General features: G+C 41.8%; 1 protein-coding gene across 1 annotated transcript in view; it reads left to right on the plus strand.

The window, feature by feature from the left end:
• Positions 1-14,474, plus strand: part of spata20 (spermatogenesis associated 20) — a 32,472-nt gene extending 17,998 nt beyond the window's left edge. The window contains exon 16 of the mRNA XM_023836864.2: positions 13,458-14,474. Within this exon, the coding sequence (XP_023692632.1) occupies positions 13,458-13,628 (171 nt within the window). The 3' untranslated portion in view covers positions 13,629-14,474. The remainder of the gene's footprint in view (positions 1-13,457) is intronic.
• Positions 14,475-24,265: the final 9,791 nt, after the last annotated feature.

Below are 24,265 nucleotides of genomic sequence, written 5' to 3' on the forward strand. Positions count from 1 at the left end.
TAGCTCAAATTCGGTACATTTCCTGAACACACCACATAAATAGCTGCATATGCCAGGATGTTATTATTAAAATATACTAATTCACAAATATTTTGAAATGACGTGCTAATTAATTAAGATCTAACTAAAACTCGTATTTTTGTGGCTTTATAGGTGTGAAGGTCTCCTTAAGATTGGTCACTTCTTGTGTTGACTGGCTATAAGCTTGGATTTTACTGTAAAATTGATGCGTTTAGCGTAACACGCAGGTGTTGATAAGGCTCTGGCATCATTTTAAATTAGCATTTCAGTTGTATTTAGAAATTTCATTACCTGGAAAGAATGAGCTTAACTAAGGGATTATGTTCCCGAAAGGCTTCTAGTATTTCATTAAATTTGATCCTCACATGTGACAGGAATTAAAACTTGTTGCTTTTGCCATTTTGATTTTTGTTCTTGTCCAGTTCTGGCAGCACTGAGACAAAACGTGTGATATTGAAATCCGTTTCCGTCCCAGATCTGTGAATGTCTGACCTCTGTCTGCTGATTTCTCCCCAGGATGAGCATGTGTCATGTGCTGCCGCTGCTGGCTAATTGCTCACAGTAGAGGATGTTTCATGGTTTTTACATGAAATATGTTTGTTATACTTATATTAGAACTTTTATTGATATTTACTTCAATTATGATGGATGAAATTAAGTAATCTCAGAGCATAACCACATAAAACGGAAAGGTGAAATATAATGCAAGGAAGAGTTTAAACTGAAATGTTCATATTGAGAAAAAAGTCCAGTCTAACCAAATATTTTAATCATTGTGTGGCTTCTTTTATTAATCTTCAGAACATAAATAAGTGATATTGTTCTACGTTATTTATTGACCTTGCAGCGGTGCTTCACAGCTATGACCTACATATTTTCCTGAGAAATGTAATTTAAATAACTTACCTAAGATTACAGTCGTGGTGCTTTTTCTGTGTCTTGGGCACTGATTCATGTTTGACAGACTAATGGCTTTGTTGTCTTGTACAGTAAACCCATAATAAAAATGTCTCTTTCTTTTTGGAGAGGGCTTCTAGCAGGGAAATAGAATTATTCATGCGCTTTTGAAAATATTTATAATTATTGATAGCTTTAAAAAACTGCAGAGATGTATTGCAGCAAAGTAACTAATGGATTTTGTGTTTTATCTTGTGGCTTGTCCCATTTTTAGGCATGAAAAAGGAACATTTTGGGTCAGCTAAGCTTTGGGGGAATCCTTTATTATGTTTAAAAACAAGTAGGTCTGTACATGGATTCTGAAAGGGGCGTTGTTCTGATTTTGGGCACTTCATACAGTGACTGATGATCCTGAGATGTGAACGACCAGGGAGCGTACAGGGTTACTGGCTGTCGGAGCAGACGGATGGCCTCTGCTGTATGAATGGGGATCAGGAGAGGGGTGATAATATGGCGTGCGGGTGATGCTGCTGTAGCGTGTTCCATACAGGTCAGTGGGGTGTTTGTGGAGAATTATCGGCACATTAAGAGACAGCATTTTGACAAGCAGAAATTAACTTATTTAGAGGGCAGGTATCCATCTCCGTAAAGGGGCATGCCCTGTCTTTTGGAAAGTGCCAGATGTTGTTGGTTGTGGTTAGCTATTCATACTCTTGCATACTAAATACTATGGACACATGTTGTTTAGATAAAGGAAAGAAAACCATTATTTCTTGTAATTTCCAAGAGTTATGTGTGTCGAGATTTACTTATCGAAATGCAGATTTCCCCTTAAACAGTACAAATCTTATATTCAAGTCAAATTTGCTTGGGTGGAAGGAATAATGTATATTCTTATGCGAGTACAGGGTTGCTGTGTGATGTCAGCTAGGGATTTTTAGTACAGGAAGTGCTATTTCCACTGTGGCTAAGAGCAGAGTAGGAGGGTGTCTGTCTGTTGTGTTGTTGAAGGCAGTTAAACGGACAGTGGAGGATTTCATCAAGCCAAGTATAGAGAACAGAGGAAACAGAACGTGATGGTATAGACTAGTATTCCCCAACCTGGTCCGGCGAGGTCCCCCCCCGCAGATGGTCCACATCTTTGCCCCCACCCAGCTCCAACAGCTCGGCCTCAGGTGGGCTCTGGGGTAATTGTTTGCCTAATTGACTTGGAAATGACACAAACATTAACTTAACCCCAGTATTTACTGAGGACTTAGCACATTTGTGTTTGTCACTGGGCTAAAACTGCAGTCAAGTAATATCTGCCTAAAATCCCCAGTGTACATATCTATTCTTGGAGACAGCGAGGTGGGGGGGAATTGGACCTTGTGGCATCTTCCTGAATAGTATCTATATTTACATGTATGAGCAATTGTCATAAACGTTAGGGGGGGGGGGTATGTATTTCTGATATCAGTTTGTGTCATTCATGAATTTAAGCACACAGTTTTACTCATGAAAACATTTTTATACCTTAAAGCTGTGCACTTTTACTTTTATACACCAGCAAATTACTAGCAGCAGTTCAATACCTTTGGTTTCTCAAGCAATTCCACTTCTGGCGATTGAAACCTGAAATGTTTTGGTGCCAGTTTTAGATCCTTAAACTACACTATGTGCTGCCTCTGTAGTTAATTCAGTATTATTTTTTGCTTTTTCATTCTTTGTGACTGCGGAGATATAAAATCACTGCTAGAGAGGTAGTTTTCACCTGCACTGTTACCTCTTGAATTAGTGATCCCTAACGAGAGTCATCATTTCTAATTACTGTGTCAAAATGGTATTTGATACTTGGAGAGGTGATGCATGTAACAGAGCCTCCCTTGCTTCCCTCGCTCGCGCACTTGCTCGCTCACCCATTGGTTTTGCATCCATGGTAACCAGCCGCCAGTGTCCCAGTGTTCTGGAATTGTTCGAGCCCAGTTAATCTAACCACTGTAGGTCTCCCTACCTACACTGCAAGTACTGAGAGTAGAGAGTGGGTGTGGAGCCTCACTTTGCATATGGACATTTCAGGAACGTGCGCTCTCTCATACCCTTGTATGTATCTGTGTGTGGTGTAGTATGATCAGAAACATGTCAAGCCTCGTATTCAGGATTTATTTATGCAATAAATCGAGAGCTTCAAAGAGGTTATCCACAATACTCAATATCCTAGAGGCCCCAGGTGAATAATTCCAGTGTTGATTATTGCTTCACTGAGATGTTTATACTGTATATTGGATCTGGGACTGAATTATCAAGTTCTTATTCACTTCAGGCAGTGGTTCTTCATATCATATACATTTGGTCCAGTCCAGTGCGTTATAACCAGTTGCACAGCACATCAGTTTATTCAGAGCATCTGCACAGTTTATGCATTTATCCAGCTGGATTGTTGAACCAATTCAGAAGCATCTCCTGGAGAATCTCCTACTACAGCCCTATGACTCTTATGTCACTTGTGCATCTATTGCTCATGCTAAATATGGAATAGTAAGTATCATGTAAATATTCACAATTGCTGGCTTCGTAGTAACACTGTATTAAATGATTTAAGGTGGAGCTCATACGTGAAAGAAATTATCAGTTGCCCAGTTTATGTGAGTAGTTGCAGATATAGGCATGACAGATTTCCCTAGTTAATTTGTAGTTACTTAATTATGTTCATTTAGTTCACTCATTTATAGCTTTCATTCTTATTTTTATGTTTCTTCCTGTCCTTGCTACTCATCATGTCCTTTGCCTCTCATACAACTTACTCTCACCAAGGCCGTCTGACCCCCCGGCTCCGGGAGTCTGTATGGAGACCATAGATAAAGGGGCTGCTTCCCTCAGGGGGGGGCAGAGACAGACGCAGACAGACACTGACCCGGCCGTGTGAAACATCCTTCTGTGACATCATCATTTTGTCTTGATAAACTGCTTAAGCTTAAGGAACCTGCCTCATCACTGATCATTCAACCTGAGGTTTCACTGAAGAAATCTGGCACAATGGCAGCACAGTGATATATAAATATGCTTGGGATGCTCGCTTAATTCTGTAATAATGTTGCAGATTTACTGATTTCATAACAAAAGTCCATTGACAAACAGTTTTTAACGTATCTGCACATATCAGCCACATATTCTTTTTATTAAGCGTCATAATTTTGACTGACTCATTCAGTTCTGTTCTTGCCATTTTGCTGTTGATTGCAATCGTAGTCTTTGAATGCCAAAGGAAAACTAAACACAAATGTTTGGTGTTTTATGTTATTCCAAAGGTGTTATTAATTAAAAAGCACACAATGATGCTTGTCAATTAACTTTTTAACTCAGAACAGCTATTCTTGAACTGTAATTTGGGTTTCAATTTTTAGTACTTGAAATTAATGTTTTACTTTAAAACTTTTGGCTGTTTCCCATGTGATGTATTTTTATGTAAAAAAAAAAGGAGTAATGATTTTAGTTATGAAATCAGTAAATTATCAATAATGTTATTGAATGTAGCAAATATGTACACACACACACACACAGGTTTGTACATACATCTTTGTGGGGACTCTCTGTTCATTTCTATGGGGAAAACGCTAATCCCAACATGAATACCTTAACCCCTACCCAGCACTAACCTTAACCATAAGTAACCAAACAAAATACGAGACTTTTGGCATTTTTAGTTTTTTGATTGCATCCACAGATTTTCATGGGGACCTGAAAAATGGTGCCCACAAAGTCAAAATAACAGGTTTTTTTGTGAGGAACATTTGATCCCCACAACGTAATATAAACATAATCCACACACACACACTAACTTACACACAAATATACGAAACATGTATATTTAAAACTGATCTTCAAAGGAAGTTTCTTTTTTTCCATGGCATGAATAGCCATAGCAACCCCAGGAAAACGTCAGAAATGTCTTCAAACAAGTAAGGATTTCGGAATGCCTGTAGACATCAGTGGAGGCTTTTAAGGCAGCGGAGCTTGGCGGAAAGGGAGACCGTCCCTGGGAGTGTTTATCTGCGCGATGCGCACGTGTAGGAGGGCAGGCAGAGGGTGGGGGCGGAAGGCGCTGTGTTCTCTCTGCCCTGCTAGGCTTTTCGACAGTCCAATTTAAATCTAATTACCACGTTGTCTGTTCCTTTGTTTTGGGGGACTCTGGGTTTAATTGTGGGGAAGGAGCTGCACGCAGTCTTTTTAGTTTTTATATTTTTATTAATTTTGTGTCTTTTCATATTCTATACCAAACCAGAGAAGTTATTTCTCCCAAATCATTGGGCATTAGAAACCATTGGTCAAAAGCAGACTTTGATTATGACTTTTGGGTGGTGTCTTTTTTAATTTTAATTACCAGCTGTTGTACTCTTCTTGTCAGACGCATTTCACATCAGTAATGTCATGGGGTCTTTTCTTTCTAACGCGTTGCTCAATGCAGGCTTCATAAAGAAATGGGTTTATGGCGCAATATGGCTCTGATTCGCCCTGATAATGTGAAGGACAGAAGACTGGAGAGAGAGTTGCATCCAGCCAGTATGTACCTGTGATTGCAACCAGTTGACCAGTCCATGACATTCTGTAGGTAATGTCCTTAGACTAACTCAAGGCACATTCGACAAGGCCGATGTTCAACTAATTTGACTTTGTTGTTCAACACGAAATCGTTAAGAGTGGACTGACTGTCACGTGAGAGCAGTGTTGAGTGAAGAGAAATTTGAAGTACCTGCATCTTGGAGCAGTGTGGGCTGTGGCTCCGTAGCTGTTTGCGTGGAAGCATGGGTCCATGTCTTTGCTCACATTCACATGAGCTTCGCCGGGACTTGAATTGGCAGAGAAAACACAGTTTTATTTTTTTTTTTTTTTACTTTATTTTTGACAGGGGAGTGTTTTGAACTTTGTCTGATTACGGTGGAGATAAATGGGTCTGATTTCCTAACAAGGCCGTGGAGACTGGAGAGAAGCATTGAAGAGCGGGTGGGAAAGGCAGCGGTGGGAGCAGCCAGCCCGGGTAACAAAGCCCCAGACGATTGTGCGGATTAAGGCATCTTTGGCCGGCAGCCTCGCCGTGGCCTTCTCCCAGCCTGTCCGCAGAGAGGTCCCTCTCACAAGCGCTGTCGGCAGCAACCACACGCGTCCTGTTCTCTCCATGCTTCATTTACCGGGTCGACTGTCTCCATTTTATTTCCGCTGTAATTACCTTGATTCGAAGCTGCTTACGCGGCTGACCGGTTACGGCACTTCGTACAGGTTGATATCTGACCACGTTAAGGTTAAGTAGCTCAATGAAAGGCGTTAGCCACCCCCCTTCAGAATTCCGCGTCCTTAATGGCTGGGCTCTACGCCACCACTTCTCATCTCATCATTAGTGATTTGTTTCCTGGTACACAGAATTAGCCCTCCGGAGAAGACAAAGTTGATGTTGCCTTGACTGCTGGCGGAATGTCGATGTGAATACGGGTTTATTTTTAGAATGGACATAAATGAAGATGCCCCAAGTGTGACTGGTCTGATTGTAGATTCCCATTCCCACCTCCTCCGCAGGCAGCCAGTCAGCAAAGCGGAGGAAACCAGTCTCTGAGCTATCAACCACTCATGCTGTTTACATGTCTGTCTCCAAGCAATTGAAAAGAAAATACAACCCATCTCATTCTGTATACTTAGCAGTTGCTTTCATCCAAAGCGACACATTTGTTTTGTGAAAGCAGGGTCCAGAAGTTACAGCAATTGGAGGTTAAGGGCCTTGGTCTCAGGTTCAACGGTGACATCACTCTGCCAACACTGGGGTTTGGACCAGCTTCTTATCGCAGTCACAGCATCCTACACGGCCAAACACCATTACCCTCAGCTTCAACTCAACAAATTCAAAAACAACTTAGATTTCTGTAAATGTACACATTTATAATTTAATTATTACTTATTTTTTGTCTGTTGACGGTTGTGTGACTGAGTGACTGATTGTAGTGAAAAGTAGAGAAAGTAAGATGTTTTGAGGCGAAAGCTGCCTTTGAAACCTAGAAAAGTTTTTCAGAGGTTTTCCAGCACTCTTTGTGTAGAGTGTCAAACGCATCCTCACAGGCTGAGGTACCGGATTCAGAATAACACATGTACTATATTTTCAGTAGAAAACCATGGAAATTTTGCCTGTAACAAAATTTTCAAGGATGCCAGAGTAATTATACACAAACTTATAATACGGCACAGCATCTTCGAAAAACGAACTGCCCATGACATTGTTTAAAAGGATATCTGTTGTTATCATTAAAGTCTTTTAAAGTTCCTGTACATTTCCTTATCACTAAGATAAAGAAATGGAATTGCCCTCTGTCTAAGCTACGACCGGACACTTCAGAATACAGTAACTGGTACTTGTTCAATGAGCAGATATGATATTTTTCTTAATAAGTCACAAAATTTTCCATGGTATTTTCCATTATGTGGTGTCTAAGGACCAAATATAGATGGTGAGGAACACTGCTGTGTATATATAGTCAATAATTTAATCACAGCGAAGCAGCTCAAAATTCCATGCATTTTTCTATGTGGAAAGATGTGGGGTACTTCATAGATGGTATTTTATTACATTACATACAGAAACTAAGATTCAATTAGTTTAGAGATACCAGTTAAGCTAGGCTATGGTAGGTAACCAACATGAAGAAAGAATGTACAAATGCACACAGGATAGAAGAGCTGTATGTCCATCTGTCCATAAGCAGAGTTTGATGTTTGCAGTGGGGGACAAAAAAACTGTATCTTGCTTACCTTATGTGTTGATGAACGTACCTGGTGTGCAGATAGCCTGTCATTTTGTCTACCTATAGGGTAACGAACAAACACTTTGTGGGCAGTGGTGGCTTAATGGTTAGGGAAGCACACTTGTAATCAAAAGATTGCAGGTTCAAATCCCCAACCAGCAAAGCACCACTGAGGTACCATGTGTAGGGTACTGAATTAGCTGCCCCCTGCTATGTCACATATGGGTTAAAGGCAGAGGACACGTTTCGTTGTTGTGTGCTGTGGTGTGTTAACAATGACAGTTGATCACTTAATTGTAACATGCAATGCTGCTATTGCAATTTTGACTCCACCCATGGCATCCATCTATCAATCCATCCTGGTATATAGTGCCATGTCGCAGTGTTTCTGGAGCCGATCCAAGAAAGTATGAGGCAGGGGCCAGCCTGCACTGGATTCCAGTGCGTGATACAACAATTCACCCAGACTGCATGTCTTTTGTCTATGGAGAGAAATCTCAGTAGCTTCAGGAAATCCACACAAGCACTGGGACAGCATGCACACTCTGTGAGATCACAATGCTGTTCAAGCCACCTCAAGCTACAGAGATCAGATGTAGAAATGGCGTTGCTCTCATTTGATCATAACCCTATCCATCTTAGTTTCCCAGTTATTTTCTCCTAATAGGAGGAGCTTATATAGCGGCAGAGCAGGGATTAGGACTGTGATTGTGTCTGTCTCGCATCTGTTCTCACTTTGACTGCACAGTCAGCCACATGTTGTCTCTACTACCTTCATATGAGTCTCCAGTGCAGCTAGCAATGGGTGTCTGCATTGGCTTACATAAATAGCAGCTAGGCTTTGATGTTAAAGTCTGGCACATGCTTCTGTTTTCTTTCTGGATGAAATGCTGAACTTATATATATATATACATAATTTATATAAAATATGTACATAATATATATTGTGTTTTATTATAATATATAAGGTAGAAGTGAATTCAGCAATTTGAGCAACGTTTCCACTGCTGAGAATAAATTATTTTTTTTAATTTTACAGAGACGTAACACACTCAAGCGGTACCTCTCCAGACTGTCATAAATGCTTTGTCAAGTGGAGATGTTTGTTAGATGGAGAACCGACTTCTGGAATTAGCAGGTGGCTGGACAGGCCCTGTGAAATAGAGCAGAGCCCTTCTTTTCTGGGAAACATCCTTCTAATTTAATTATTAAAATGTGATGCCGTGTTACATTACATGGTCCTTGAGACCTGGTTATTTTTGATAAATTCCCATTATTGGGCTATAAGAGGCAGTTAGTAATTATGTGTTCAAAAATATGCTTCTTTTGTTCTGTTTTGTGATGCTTGTGAATTTGAGGTTGCAAGCTCCCATAATTCGAAAGCTTTAAATAAACCAAATTCCTAATATCACATCATATGACCCACACAATGATTTCATCATAACAGTGTCACAGGGAGTCACTTTGGATGACTGTATAGTCAACGTCTCTGTTTACTGTCGGGGTGTAATATTTTTATTTTATATGCCCAGACTGGCTGTCCGTCATGGTGAGCAGATGGGTTCACACACTGCCGCCGTTCAGCTTGAGTTTGTATGATTAAGAAGGCAGATATTTCAGTAAACAAAGCTAGGGCTCAAATAGAAACACTTCACCTCACCTGTTTATAGTACTTGCTTTCAGTGTGTTTCTGTGCCCCTCTTACCTGATCGCCTGGGATTTATTTCTTCTTTCGAAATAAAAGGTCAAATTGTCCTTTGAGCAAAGGATAAACTTGCATACATTTTACTGAATATCTAATGTTATTCTTGGAAGCAGCTTGAGAAACTTGCAATTATTTGCCTTAGTTTTTGATAAGTGATCCGATGGGATTTTCAGTTAAGGTTTGTGTTGCGATCTGGTAATTCGGGAATTATGCTCGTTTAAGGTTCGGATGCGTCTGATCCATATGAAGCAAAAGTGTTTGAATAACAACTGAGCTTCAGATTTCAGTTGATTTTTTTTCTTGGCATTGCAACCTACAGTTTCACACAAGGAGAAACCAAGTAGCTTTGAACACATTATCCTTTTGAATGTTTTCTTTCTTGGGTATTTATTGAGTGGTATTGTTGAACATGTTTTTTCATTTTATTTTTTGGATCCGCTAAAGGTCAGCAAATGGTTTATTATTCTTTGTGGGGGGTATGAAACTACAGCAAAGAAAAACGAATGAGAAGAAAATGAGCCACCCACTGAGTTTTAAAGTCTGCTGTGAAAGAACACTTTTGGCTTTTGAATTAGCTTTTTAGTCAGAACTGTATCTTGGAGAAAAATATTTTATGTGAAAATAAGTAAAATTATATAACTTCAGTGGCGGTTGTCATTGTTAACGTGCCTGCTGTTTTAATAATAAATTACATGTAAATGTACTGTGAAAAACAATGTGAATTTGAAATTTTCAGGCAGTTGGGGGTCAGATATCTCAGCGAGTTTCAGTCTGTCTGTTCTGGTTGCTGATTAAAAGCGACTGACAGCGTCCAAACTCTTTCTGTCAAAGACAGCATATTCGAAAATCAAAGTCAACACAAGACAAAGATTTGCACATTTGAAATGATGCTAATTAGTGTACTAATTACTCTACATACCATGGTGATGTTTTGGCACAGCTCTCTCATGTACTCTTTCAGATCTTAGCTTATTAGCTTTGACTGAATCTTGTCGCTCTGCACCCCGTGATGTTTGATTGCGCACGATCCTGATCGCACGTCTCCCTGGAAAATCGCGATAAAGTCATGTGGTGTCATCTCTTTGTCAGTATTCCTTAAATCATCTGCTGTCACTTTTAAAAGACCGTGCTGCCTCCGTTCATTACTTTCATTAATCTCCAGAATGTTGCTTCCTCTGTATTTCGTCACCGATGTATTTACAGGATACCATCTGTTTATGGTGCCACTGACAGTTGTGTATAATTATGGCTGTGCTGCACACACTAAGGTGTGGAACAGAATAAGCAGCTTTTAAAAGATGCCTCAGCAAACTGAAGAATCTGCATGGAAATATCGACTCTTCGGTGCGAGAAAAACGGTTACTGCTTTTGCATCATTTCTTTGTAGGTTAATTTGATATCTCCTAGAGTGTCATTATTTCAAAATGTAAATGATATTCCAAGTAAAAGTCTTCAGCAGGGAAAGGCAATGTGTAATCCCTACCCAGTCCTGATGAGAAGATGCAGTAAAACTACTTCAGCCCCAGAAGGCATGACTAATCGCATCATGATGACCTTGCAATGTGGTGTTTAGCCGCTTCCACGTTTGCAGGCCTTCAGCTTATTAGGCCTGGATGTGGAAGCTGAATGTTACCTTGAGCTTTGGGCTGGACAACTAAAGCTGGGGATTTTTTTTACGTTTTCCCTCTGGTACATTCTTCCAGACAAATGAAGAGGAGTTGCATCATGGATTCCTGTTAGAATTTAATGAGCACGTCCATAATAGCAGAGCAGGGAGGGAGATAAATGTATAATGATCTGTTGCTTATGTATGTGTGTACTGTGGGCATCTAGTCAAACCCTGTTTTTTCTCCCGGCCTGTGTGTTTGTACATTCGTATTTTCTAGTCTTGACTTTGGTTAGGCCTCTCATGTTTCAGGCGCAGTTTCAGCTCTGGTTAGATAAGGAATTTGCTTTTTTTTCTCCCATCTATCCCTTAAATTTCACAGCTTAAGATTCCTATGTTTAAGGAACAAGTGGAAATAATGCACACTCATCAGTAGGGGAGGTAACCCCACACATGGATTCGTAGATTCAGCAGTGAACTCAATCTGAATGTGTCACGATTGCTTCTTGTGCATTGGTAGTGATGAGCAGCCTTGGTGGGGTTGAGGGCTGAGTGCCAAGAGCAGGAGAGCAAGAAAGCCTCTGAAAACTTCTACCTACAGATACAGAGGTCACAGCCCAAGAAGGAAACTATGAGAAGCATATGGCATGCGGAAACATTTGTGCAGCAGTTTGAGGGAATACTTCCTGTCTCCCTGTATTGTATGTACAGACCTGTCTCAGGATGACACTTAAGAATGCAGTCAAGCTCTCGGTCCTCAGGCAGTAAAAGCGCTACTCTCACTCCTATTAGTCAGACTTTGGTTTGAGATCTGAGCTGTGTCGTGCCACCAGCTCTGACAGGTTTGAATTCCCCAGGCGAGTTGATCTAAATCCAAGGAATGCCTTTTGCCGATTAATCAGCTTCCCCTTATTATCCCAAAAGTGGAAGCTGCTCCCATTGTCCAATTTTTAAGTGACCCCATAAAGCAGAGAGGGTGTTGACGTGACATCCTTCTGGCTGTCAGTGGGAGAAGCGGCTGTGATCCGCAAAGAGCCGCTGCTGATTTCAGGGTCTGCCTGTCTGTTAGCATTTAGTGCCGAGGGAGAAGTCTGCTCTATTTCTCAAGCCCTCTTCTGGCCAAGAGACTTGCTTTGTCTGCACTGATTTCTTTATTTGTGCATGTTACGTCTTATTATGTTGACTGTCATGAGGTGCCAGTTAAGCCGATGACAGGCCCTGTGATTTCTGCCGTGTTTCACTGCAGGCAGCTCCCGGGGATAACAGGAAATTAATGGGGCAGAATTCTCCACAAGCGGAGAACCCCAATAAGGAGAATCTTGTTATACTGAAGACACGCTTCAGAGATCCTTCCTTTGTGATTTGGTGTCCCATGTCGAGCATGTTTCTAGCATAGATTCCCACCCTTCTGACACTACTTTTCAGATCTCCATTCTCCAGCGTGACAGCTCCCCACTGTGTGAATTACCCCATCCTCCACCCCAGTTAACTAAGGAGGGGCTCCCAGACAGTAGTGAAGTCAGCTGGTTATCAATCCCTGTGCCTTCCCTCCCTAGAGCTGCTTTCCTGAAGATACAGATTAAACCGCTTGTGGCTGTAGCGTGGGGAGGAGAATGCCCTGTGAATTTCCCCTTCTCTTCAGCAAAGGCTGGCTCCGAATTTCCCCTCCAAGCTACATGAGCTAGATACATCGCAGATCCCATTGACTGCTGCAAATTACTGGTTCTGTTTGAGTAGTTTGGGGGTGCTCTCTGCCCAGTATGCATAAATGTAAGAGGAGAGTGCAAGTGGATTACCTCACAGCTTTCCTTAATGTCCCTGTGAAAAAGCTTAATCTTCTGGCCAGTGATCAGATCCACAGGACATGGGGACTGGAGGATGCAAAAGGGCGAATTTATCAGAATCCTCATGATGTTAATAGGTCTCCCAAGCAACATTCAGAATATACATTCTCTTCACTTAAATAAGCAAAATGCTTTTCTCTCCAATACACAATATACACTTTATATTGTTGAGACAGTTGAAAGTGAGTATAGGGGCTTTTCCCCAGTCCAAAACCTCTCTGTGTTACATTTGTGTTGCACGTTGCCACCATTGGAGATGTAGTATGTTTAAGTGTTTGCATTTTATGAAAGAGCTACAATGTATAAAAGGCACTGTAATTATATATTGCCACCCACACTTCTCTCAGAATGATGTCTTGATATGTTGTGTTAACAAGAGATAACTGACCTTATAGCATTGTTTTTTTTTTTTTAACGATATAGCGGTTTTTGCATGTAGCTGGCGAGTTTATAAATTTAGCTAAATTACAGTCTCTGTAAGCCTGGGTGTCTGATTTCTTACATGAGTGCTTGTTATCCCCTGTTCCTCCTGTTCTCACCGTTCTGCCTCTGAATATCTGTCAGGGCTTGTTTTCAGATTTCTCCTGTACCTTCTCCCCTCACCCGTGTTTTATCCCTCTCAGGTCTTGATGCTGGCAGATGGCGACACAGACGGCTTCTTATACCAGCGGCTGCCTGTCCTTGCCACCCTGAGGGCCCTGGAGGGCAGAGCGACTGCCTACGTGTGCCAGAACTTCACCTGCACCCTCCCCGTTACCTGCCCTCAGGAGTTGCGGAGGCAGCTGCTGGAGTGAGGCGCGCAGCCCCCGCGGATGACCCGGACGCCGGAGCCGAGGGGGAGGGGGCCTCGTGCAGAGTTCTGTAGCAGCTAAGCTTTGCCTTCAGATCCCTTGATGTACCCTGCAAAGACAAACAGCTACAGAAGCAACAGAGTTCATGCCATGAATAGATACCAGCTTGGAGAGAACACGTTCATTAAGCCCCGCTGATGCTCTGAGAGCTCACTGGATAAATTGTAGCATAGGATTAGGGATTCTCTTCCAAAAGCTGGCCCCTCAATGTCATGCAGTCGTCCCTTCCGTGTTGCACACCATCTCCCGACTCTCTGGGCTGTAGCAGAGGTGCTTTGCCTTTGCTCATCACTTTGTAAATAGTGGAAGCCGAATGCAAGGCAGTGGGATGGAGCGACGGGATGAGTGTCACTACGGATGTGGCTGTGAGCCCGGGGCGGCCCTTTCCTGCCAGTGTTTTCCTCACCAGCGGCAGGATAAACAGTCATGCCGAACATGTACAGCACTGCTTCAAAAATATGATGAAAGCCATAGCCTTTTACCTGAAGGATGAATTCACTGTGTCATTGGAGCAAACGTAACGTCAAACCAAAATAGCAAGATGGGTGATATTAAGGATGTGGTCAGTATTGTAGGGCTAAAATTACTGCTTTTAGAGGTGAGCCGTCTGTCACAGTCACTGTAGCCTCCATCTGCATAAACCCAGCTGTCTTTCTCAGGTCGACACGAAAATGCTAAATATGACATGAAACCTCTTCTCTGTTTCCTAATTCTCATAGATGCACTTTGAGGCAGGGTACAGATGTCTTTCTTGGTGCAGTGGTATTAAAACTCTTCCAAAGACTCGAATATCACGGTGCTCTTTTATTCCCTATGCTTTGCTCTACTTCATGATCCGGAAGCGACGCAAGTCCAGGAGCGAAGCAGATCCGGGGGTTTTCTGAAGGAGGTGGCGCGTTCCCTTGTGTCCTCCGGTGAGCTTTGCTCCTGGCGAGAGGAGATGAGCGTGGAACATGAAGCGGGGCCCCGCTGTGACGCGACTGCGGTCCCAGCGCTGCAGAGGCGGGGGACGTGCCCGCTCGCCGGCACGCAGCCACAAAGCCGCGCCATGCAGACAGATTTGCCGTTCTCAGACGCTGGTCCTGCCTGCCAATTCCCTTCCTGGCAGATACGCCGTGGGCCATGTTCCGCTGTTAAAGTGTGTTGGCGAGGGAACTTTCTGAGGAGGACAGAAGGGGTTTGTTCTAGGTCTGTCGCATCTTGACTTTACTTGTTACTTGTCAGATTCTATATTGTCATTCTCCTCACCACCACCCCCTCCCCCCACCAAAGCTACCACTACTCAGTTTCGCTCTTTGAACACATCTTCTACTTGCGACACCAGCAGATCAGGAGTGACCCCTCTCTGTATGAATGTGGTGCATGTCTATCCGGAAAGATCACTACAAACAGGCAGCAAAGGACAGGGTATTTGTTTGTGTGCCTGCAAGTAATATTTTATTAAGATCTGTGAGCATCGACTTAAACATCAGCATGTCTTCTTAATCCAGGAAATAAGCTCGCCAATTCAGCAACGTACTGTACTGATGCAAACAGTAAATGGACAGTGCAGTAGCTTGACAGCAGACACATTTTTGCCTAAATACAATATACATAATACCTTATGAATATAATCACAATATAAAAGCAAACCTGCGGAAGATATCTGTGGACCCAATTCATCAGAACTTTTATATTCAAACTAAGTGAAAAAAATGTGCTCTCGCCAATATTTCAAATAATTTTACCTATGGATTCTTGACCTAATTCCCCCCAAGCTTATGCCCTGAATTGACCATTGCATTGTAGCTGGATCTTGCACTTAAATTCAGTAAAACCTGAGGGAGCCTGTTCACTTCTCTAAAGATGGGCAGGGATGTCAGACCGTGTTCCTGCAGCCATATGTAGAAACGGTTTTTCAATCCTGCGTTTGAGCGGAAGTTGTGTTCATGTTTCCCCTCAGGGTTATAGGCCTGTGGCCTTTTGGGGGCACATTTGGTTTGGTCCTGGATGTATCAGTGCAGAGGCCAGACAGCTGGACTCACAGCCTGACTTATGAGCAGCTATAACAGACTTGAGCAGATCAATGTAATACTCATACTCCTCTTGCTCTGCAGATGCAACCAGTATCTTTACCTCTCAGGGGGGTGGGCAGAAGGACCATGTGGCAAATGTGCCCGAGGGAGATGGTTACTGTAGAGGGCTTCTTTGTTCGGGTGTGCACACGGTGGACCCTGTCCCCCATGTTGGCAGCCTGCTAATGAGGCCACAGGAGACCCACGTTACCTAGGGCAATGCCAAGCAGGGGGAGATGTGTCAGGAAGCAGCAGGAGGACATGAAGAGAGAAGAGATCATAGGAAGATAGGGGTTCACTGAGTGTAGGAAAGAGACAAATCAGAACATGGGAAGGATTCAAAACAGGTAAAGCACAGTGACAAATGGGGACTGGAATAGAAACACGTGTCAGACATATCTACAAAGGAAAGCTGGTGGAAGGTGTGATTGAGGGTGGACTTACTGAGAAATTGGTCAGTGTCTTAGATCACAGTCATTTGTGTACTGGGAAGATCGTTGATTAAATCAGATAATATACAGAATATTTCAAACTTTGAACATGTTAATGACCTGGTACCTTTTTGGGGTTGTCTTATTTTGGAGAGGTTTCTGCCGAGACGACAGAAATCCTGTAAATGATCACAAGGCCTGCATTTTGAAGTGTGGGCCTTTACAACCTCTTTGGCCGGGATAATTATTAAGCTGCATCTCTTGTAGATTTGCGGAAGTTCATGACTGGAGGAATTGATTTCCTTCACCATGGAGCTGATTGGCAGATGACTGGTGAACTACCTGCCCTATGAGGCACAGCAAGGGCTCTCAGCAGGGGTGGTTATAGATCGCGCTCCATTGATCACCTGCATGGAGAAGCTGACAGAAAATCTCAATATCACTTCTTGCACCGTGAGGCTTAAAGGGTACTGTAGACCTCCAGTGAGGATGTAAATTAGCACTTGGCATTTGCATTTGCATGTTCCTTGTTTTGAATTTTGCTTTTGGTCTCATTTCCGCTTTATGTGCCATTTTCATTTGCTTTGTAATTTGAATTTTGATGTCTTATATAATGACATTGGCCAAAGCCATATACTGGGTATGTACCATTTGCAGCCTTTTCTAACGTTTCCGTTTACCCAGGGTTCCAGCTGCAGATCATCTTGAGCTGGTTAATTTCTGTTGTTGTTCATAGATAGAAAGTATGACATATATGTTGATCTCTCAGCTCCAGTTTTGACTTGAAAGGTGATTGATCTGATTTTTGTTATTCCCCACTGCGTGAGCCTGGCTGGATATAATAGGAATATGTCCATACATATTCATCACTGCAGAAGGTCAAGGGAGCAGAACGCAAATATGAGCTAGGCAGCAACAGTAATTCACTTCACTCTGCTGGGGTGCCACTGTAGATGTGACATTTTGCTGAGTGCAGTGTTGGAATAGGGCAACTCATTTTGTCTGCGCTTCTAAATGTGAGACAAGTTTGGAGTGCGAGGGAATGAATTACTATCAGTTGTCCGGTACTCATTGGACTCCTGGACAGACCTGTCTGACACTCTTCTATCAGGATATGAATGAATCCAGGGATTCTGTCAGTATCATAGCCTGTATGCTTTACCACCTTGGTTACTTTCATATGCAAACATTACAGTGGGGAAAAAAAATCACACGTGCCCAAATATTACATTTTATTTATTTTTTTATATGCCCAGTCACTGATAATTAAATCTTTTGTTTTCAATTATGAGGGTCAATGATATTCTAGCAAATTCTTTGAGCGGTGGATAAAACCATGTGCCGAGTGCATCTCTGTAAGCTGCAACATGGTGACAGCGAGGGAGGGGGGGGAGGGAGGGCTGCTCTTCAACTGACAGAATGAACCTGACAGTGCAAGATCACTCAGATTGTTCCATAATTCAGTACCGGGGAACCCTAACAAAGCAGGGGCTGGAAGATAAAGGCTGACAAAGACGGCGGCAGAGGAAGGGAAAACTCCCCCTTTGTAGGCGTTATATAATATTTGGGACTGTGGGATTTCAAACCCAGTACAGGAAAATAGGTTTGCAGAGGTTTTGAATCCAAAAAAGCAAAGCCTTCTTGAACAACTACCATTTGACTTTTGTACAGTTCAGTACATTAATCGCATCCATTGCACGATTTATTTCACAAATAAAGAAGTCAGTGCTTCGAAGGTTGTGCAAGATAAATTGTGCAAAAAAAAAAAAAAATGTAACATGAGGCTAATCGGAAGGAAATGTGTGACTGGTTTATTATTTAGATATTTAGGAAGGGGGGATGGCAGGCTTCAGTGGCAATGAAGGAGAAACGGGGCCTAGATTATGCAAGATTTTTCAATGTAGGAAATGAATTTTAAATGGAAATATTAGTTTGAAGCTACAATGAAAGGACAAGTTATTGCTTAGCAGCGGAGGAACGTGCAGTGGCAGCAGTGTGGGACTATATACATAAATATATATACTGGCTGCTGTGGGCCTTGAATTTCAGGTGAAGTAGCCTAGTCTTTAGAAACAATTTAATTACAATAAACACAGCTCCAAAGTCAGGGCATCCAGCTGCGTAAAGAAGAGTAGGAGGGAGGAACACGAATGCAGGTAATAGCCCCCAAAGGCATACAGCTAAGTAGATTTCCTGTTCCTTCTCAAAGGTAAGGGAGACGACATTTGTCAGGTAGATCATTTTAGGACATTTTCCTTGTCTGTCAAGGATTTAAGTGGGAGATGCATCCTGCCACGCTTGCAAGCTAATGTGCAGTTGTGCAGTTTGGAGGTGACAGCCGGGCAGACAGATTAGTTCAGTGACATCTGGATGGTGCCACCTTAAGCACCGATATGAAAGCCAGAGGATGATCGGCAATGAGTAGCCTGAGGCTGTGGAGAAGAGCAGCAGAGATTTGGACTGAAAATGTACTTAAGCCACATATATAAATACTCTGATGAGCCAAAACATTATGACTACTATATGAAGTGCATGGTGTCTTGTAAAAGCAGCAGACGTAAAGGTCTGGGATATATCAGATGGAAGGCTGACATTTGATATTCATACTTGAGATGTTCAATGAAGATGACATGAGCAGGGGTGAAGACCTGAGTGACTCTGATAAGGGCCTAATTGTCATGGCAAGACGACTAGGTCTGACCATCTCTGAAACAGCAAGTTCCCTCCGATAGGGGGGAAAACCCACAGTCTGCGAAGGGTAGTGTTGTAGTCAAGACCGCCTAAACCGAGACCAAGACATTGCCGAGACCGGAGGGTATCAAGACCAAGACACTGCCGAGACTTGAGGGTACCAAGACCAAGACCAAGTCCAAGACCAAGACCAAGACACACTAAGGCGAGACTAAGACCAAGACTGGTCGAGACCAAGACCAAGACCGAAAACAGACTAGGGCTAGAATCGACATCACATTACCCAGATCAACTGTAGAGAAAAAAGGCATTGCTGTAAAGTGTCATTACTCGTTAAATCAAATTCATATTATCTTTTCAATTATATTGTCCGTATGTCCATATGTCTCTCATTTAAAATCTCCCAGATTTGTCATAGTTACGAGACCTGATAGAAAATAATATTCTCAGCAATCCTCTCCTATAACCATTTTATCAGACCTCGTCAAGGGAAAGAGATGGGATGTACCAGAAAGATGTTCATATTAAGTCTCTTATACTGTACCAGGGAGAGAGGCCTCGGGTAAGCTATGAATACGGCTATGTAATGATCCTTTGCTTTGAATTGAAGAGAATGAGCCTCCAGATTGACTTGCACCTCCAAGACCGTGCTTTCTAATCAATGTAAAATACCTAATTTATTTGAATTATAACTATGCTATAGACTTCGCGGACATTTTCGGACATTTTTTTGCCGATGTATGAAACGATGTGTATGATGTGTGTGGACTGTGAAGCACTGGCAGTGTCCGTGGAGAAAATGTATAAAATGTAACGTTTTTGAAATGGATGCATCTGACTGGTTGCATTTGAATTGAGGCGCGTAATAAATAATGATACTGTTCTGTGAGGATGTGCAGTTTTCTCTTTTTTTCCCCATCCCATCGAGACCGCTATGTCCGAGACCAAGACAAGACCGAGACCAAATAGAGTCGAGACCAAGACAAGACCGAGACCAAATAGAGTCGAGACCAAGACAAGACCGAGACCACAAAAAATTGGTCTCGAGACCGGTCTCGAGACCAAGACCGGTCTCGAGAACTACAACACTAGCGAAGGGGTGCCACGTGAATGAAGCCAATCCCATGCGGTATGAAACAACAGAAGGACTACAGAGGCACAAATCGCAGATAATTTTAATGAGGGTTACGGGGGTATTCTACCATGACACAGTGCTTTGTGCTGCGTATGGGGCTATGTTTATGTCTGTTTCATATCATGCTTATAAAAAATTGAGTTGAAATCAAATGACTGAGTACCAATTAGCCAGATGCTCTTGACTGAAAGGCGTCATCATCGGCTCTGTAGCAGTAAACTGTGTTGCTAAAGCTGTGCTGAGAAGAACAGAGCTCATAGTAAGCAGAAAATTAAGCAAAAGAACTTAGCAAAAGAGCTAATCTGGGTGCGGAAGCAGAGCTGTACCCTGTATCTCTTTCTTGTCTGGATTTATTATGTGTTGCTAGCAAGTTTTTGCATACTAGATTAGTACTAGAAGGATGGGAGCTACTGTAAAATGGAAGCCCTAGTTCATCATGTTAGCCTAGTTATTTGAAAGAGAGAATGGAGTCTTCTGAGTTCAGTCCTAAGTCACATGCATATCTTGCATCATTATAAATACCTCCTGACTCCTTCTTATGTTAGAGGAAATTAAGGATTAATAACTCGGCGGGTCTGAGTGAGCTGTATGTATACCAGATGACCTAGTTTTTCAGCTTTGGATGCACATAGAAATCCAGGAGATTCAACATGAATACTCATTCCGAGTTATTGGTGAAGTTTCCATGTCTGGTAATGAAATTCCTGCATCGTTATGTTCCCACCTACCCTCCGACTGCTTACCCAGTTCTGGGTCGCAATAGGCAGAGAGCCTGCATGACGCAGGGAATATGCAGGAGTCAAACCCTCAACCCTGGAGCATGTGATGTAACAAGACAACTCACTGCACCACCCAACTATTATGTTGTAGCTATAATATAACGCTTGCATTTCTATCTTGTTAATAATTACACAGCAAATTCATTATAGTAATTAAAAGGGAATAGCTCATATTATGCAATGTATTTCAAGAAATATTGTGGACTAGTTATTTATTGCAGCTATGGCCATATGCAGTGCAAGGAAGCCTTTTCAAATATAATACTGCAGTCAGATGTTGCTTATAATATTAAAATCTATCAGATTGTCGATTTTATCTCATCACTTTTACTGTGGCACTAATTGGACAGTGGAAATCATTATAACATATGGTCATGAATGTGGATATCGAGGCCAACATGCTCTGGTCTGTGGGGCCTGGCGGTGTTGTCTATCGAGAAGATGCCATAGTAAGGAGAAATGTAGTCGGGTGTCACACTGTGGGAGCAAGTGTGGGTAGGCAGCACTGGCCCTTGACATTTGCCTGACATTTGTTGACATTTCTGCAGACATGTAAACAAGAAAATTTGTTTAATTGATCAAAAAACGTTGAAAAAAAAAACTGTTGATGCACAAATGTCAGCATTAAGCAACATCTGCTCTATTATATGCAGCTATGTGGCAGTAGATTCTGATTGTGATCATGTGAATCATTAGATAAATAATGATTCTTGAAAAGCAGGTTTATTAAGATGGTGTTTTCGGAGACCAGTACTTCTCTGGACAGGTATACTGGTTTTATGTTTACTTCGTCTCAGTTCAATCTTATAATTAATAATATCAAATGTATTAAATGGTAATTGTCAAATCCTGTAGATGTGCCTACTTTATGAAAATAAATATAGACAACACTAGATATATTTTCTTGTCATATAATCAAACAAACATGCTCTATAAAATTGCTGTTAGGCTGGTTCCTGTCCCAATAAGTGCAGGGCATAGAGAGAACAGCTCAGCTAGGGTACCTCTCCATTTGAGGCATTCTTTGAATATGATGTAAAGAAGCAGACAAATCATTTGTTATCTTTATATATACAATTCTCAATCGTCTTTTTCCGGGAAACAAAACCATACATGTATGGACTGTGAAAATGCATATAAACACAAGCCAACTGGAGTGGTTCTTTTTTTATCTGAAGGAAACGTAAGCATAAGTATTTCTATGAAAGGAAAACTGATAAATAAAACATGTTATTCTCTTTTAAAGTCTTGCAGGAGCCTGTGTGTAGATGAAGCAGGAAGCACCTTCTATGCCACTACATAGCAAATTATTACAATGGGCCACATTCACAGCCTACAAAGTGTCGCTGTTTTAAATATTGTTTTTATTCAAATGAAACTGGATGATAAAATTAGGGATGGCGTGCAGTTGTAAGAGCATATTTTGGCAACATTACGTTTGGAACAATGTGACACAGTGATTGTGTTTATGAGGAGAAGGTACATGATAGGAACAGAATTGAGATAAATAAACTCAAGGAGTATCGGTGTTGTCCTGGTAGCTTAAAAAAGAAGGTGTGTGATTGTTGGGAACACAAATAAATGAGATTGCATTTTCCTGCTATGGGAATAGAACCTGGACTACGGTCCAGGGTTCTTTGGCAAGACAAAGTAGAACAAACCGATTCACGAGCATATCCACATGATAAATGAGGTGAAGTGAAGCGAATGACCACTGAGAACTGCAGATATCGGCTGCCTCTTCCTCATGAAAAAAAACACGTTGAATTACACTTATCGAATAAAAACGCATTACCAATTATCGTATTTACCAGTAAACGACAAGAAACATAAATAACACAATCAACAAAAATCTACTGCCAAGTCAATCAGTACTTGTACTGATCGCTTGCTCCATTTTGATCGCGGTTCCCGAAGAGAACTCTATCGGCAATCTATGGCTCATCCTGCTAGTCCCGGATTTTAAACCACTGAAATTGTGGCTGCATATTTGAAACAGCGAAAATAACGGGACTGAATATTGTAAAGCAGAAATAAGAGGACTGAATGTTACCGCTTGAATAATAAAGATGCGAAAACACATGGAATATTTTCAACTGAATTTGTTCTTTTGAAATTTATTTTGAGGCAAAATTAAATGAAATGAATTCATGTGGTTGAATTATAAACATGCACTTTAAAATACTTATCTTTTGGAACTGAATTTTGGAAGCCGAATATTTTTGTACTGAATATTTAAGCAATGAAATTACGATTGAAATGTTTTCAGTCGAAATGTTCAATGTTTAAATGTATGCACATATTAAAATACTGTCCCCAAAAATTCAAAGCCTCATTAATGTAATGCGTTTTTATTCGATAAGTGTATTTCAACGTGTTTTTTTTCATCAATGACTTTTGTCATTAATTTACTTCCATACTATGAATGCATTATGATGATGCACTGAATGTTCTATGAATGCATTATGAAGGTGCAGTTAATGTAAAGCGTTACCGGTAATTTAATTAAGATTAGGTACAATAAATAATGGAAAATAATATGTATAATGAATATATAGTATCATATACATATACACTATATGGACAAAAGTATTGGGGCACCTGGCCAATCTACAGGAGCTTTTATGACATCACATTATAAACCCATAGGCATCAATATGGTGTTTCTCTCCCCTTTGCAGCTATAACAGCTGCCACTCTTCAGGAAGGGCTTTCCACAGGAGAATGTGTCTGTGGGAATTCTTATCCATTCATCCAGAAGAGCATTTGTGAAGTCAGGCACTGATGTTGTATGTGAAGGCCTGGCTCGCAATCTCTGTTCTAGTTCATCCCAAAGGTGTTTAATGGGGTTGAGGTCAGGGCCCTATGAAGGCCAGTCAAGTTTTTCAACACCAAACTCACCAAACCGTGTCTTTTATGGACCTTGCTTTGTGCACTGGACCACAGTCATGCTGGAACAGAAAAGGGCCTTCCTCAAACTGTTCCCACAAAGTTTTTGAAGCATGGACTTCCGAAATGTCTTGATATATTGAAGCATTAAGAGTTCCCTTCACTGGAACTAAGGGGCCCAGCCCAACCCCAGAAAAACAGCCCCATACCATTATCCCTCCTCCACCAAACTTTACAGTTGGCACAATGCAGTCAGGCAGGTAACGTTCTTCTGGCATCTGCCAAACCCAGACCCATCCATCAGACTGCCAGAAAGAGAAGCATGATTCATCACTCCACAGAACATGTTTCCACTGCTCCAGAGACCATCCAATGCCTGGCACCACGCTTGGTGATGTGAGGCTTGCATGCAGCTGCTCGGCCACGGAAGCCCATTCCATGAAGCTCCCAGCGCACAGTTTCTGTGCTGAGGTTAATGACAGAGGAAGCTTGGAACTCTGCAGTTATTCAGTCAACAGAGCGCTGGTGACTTTTACACACTATGCGCCTCAGCACTTGGCAACCCTGCTCTATTACTTTACGCTGTCTTCGTGGCTGAGTT

This window comes from Paramormyrops kingsleyae, chromosome 5 (assembly GCF_048594095.1).
Source record: "Paramormyrops kingsleyae isolate MSU_618 chromosome 5, PKINGS_0.4, whole genome shotgun sequence".
NCBI lineage: Eukaryota > Metazoa > Chordata > Actinopteri > Osteoglossiformes > Mormyridae > Paramormyrops > Paramormyrops kingsleyae.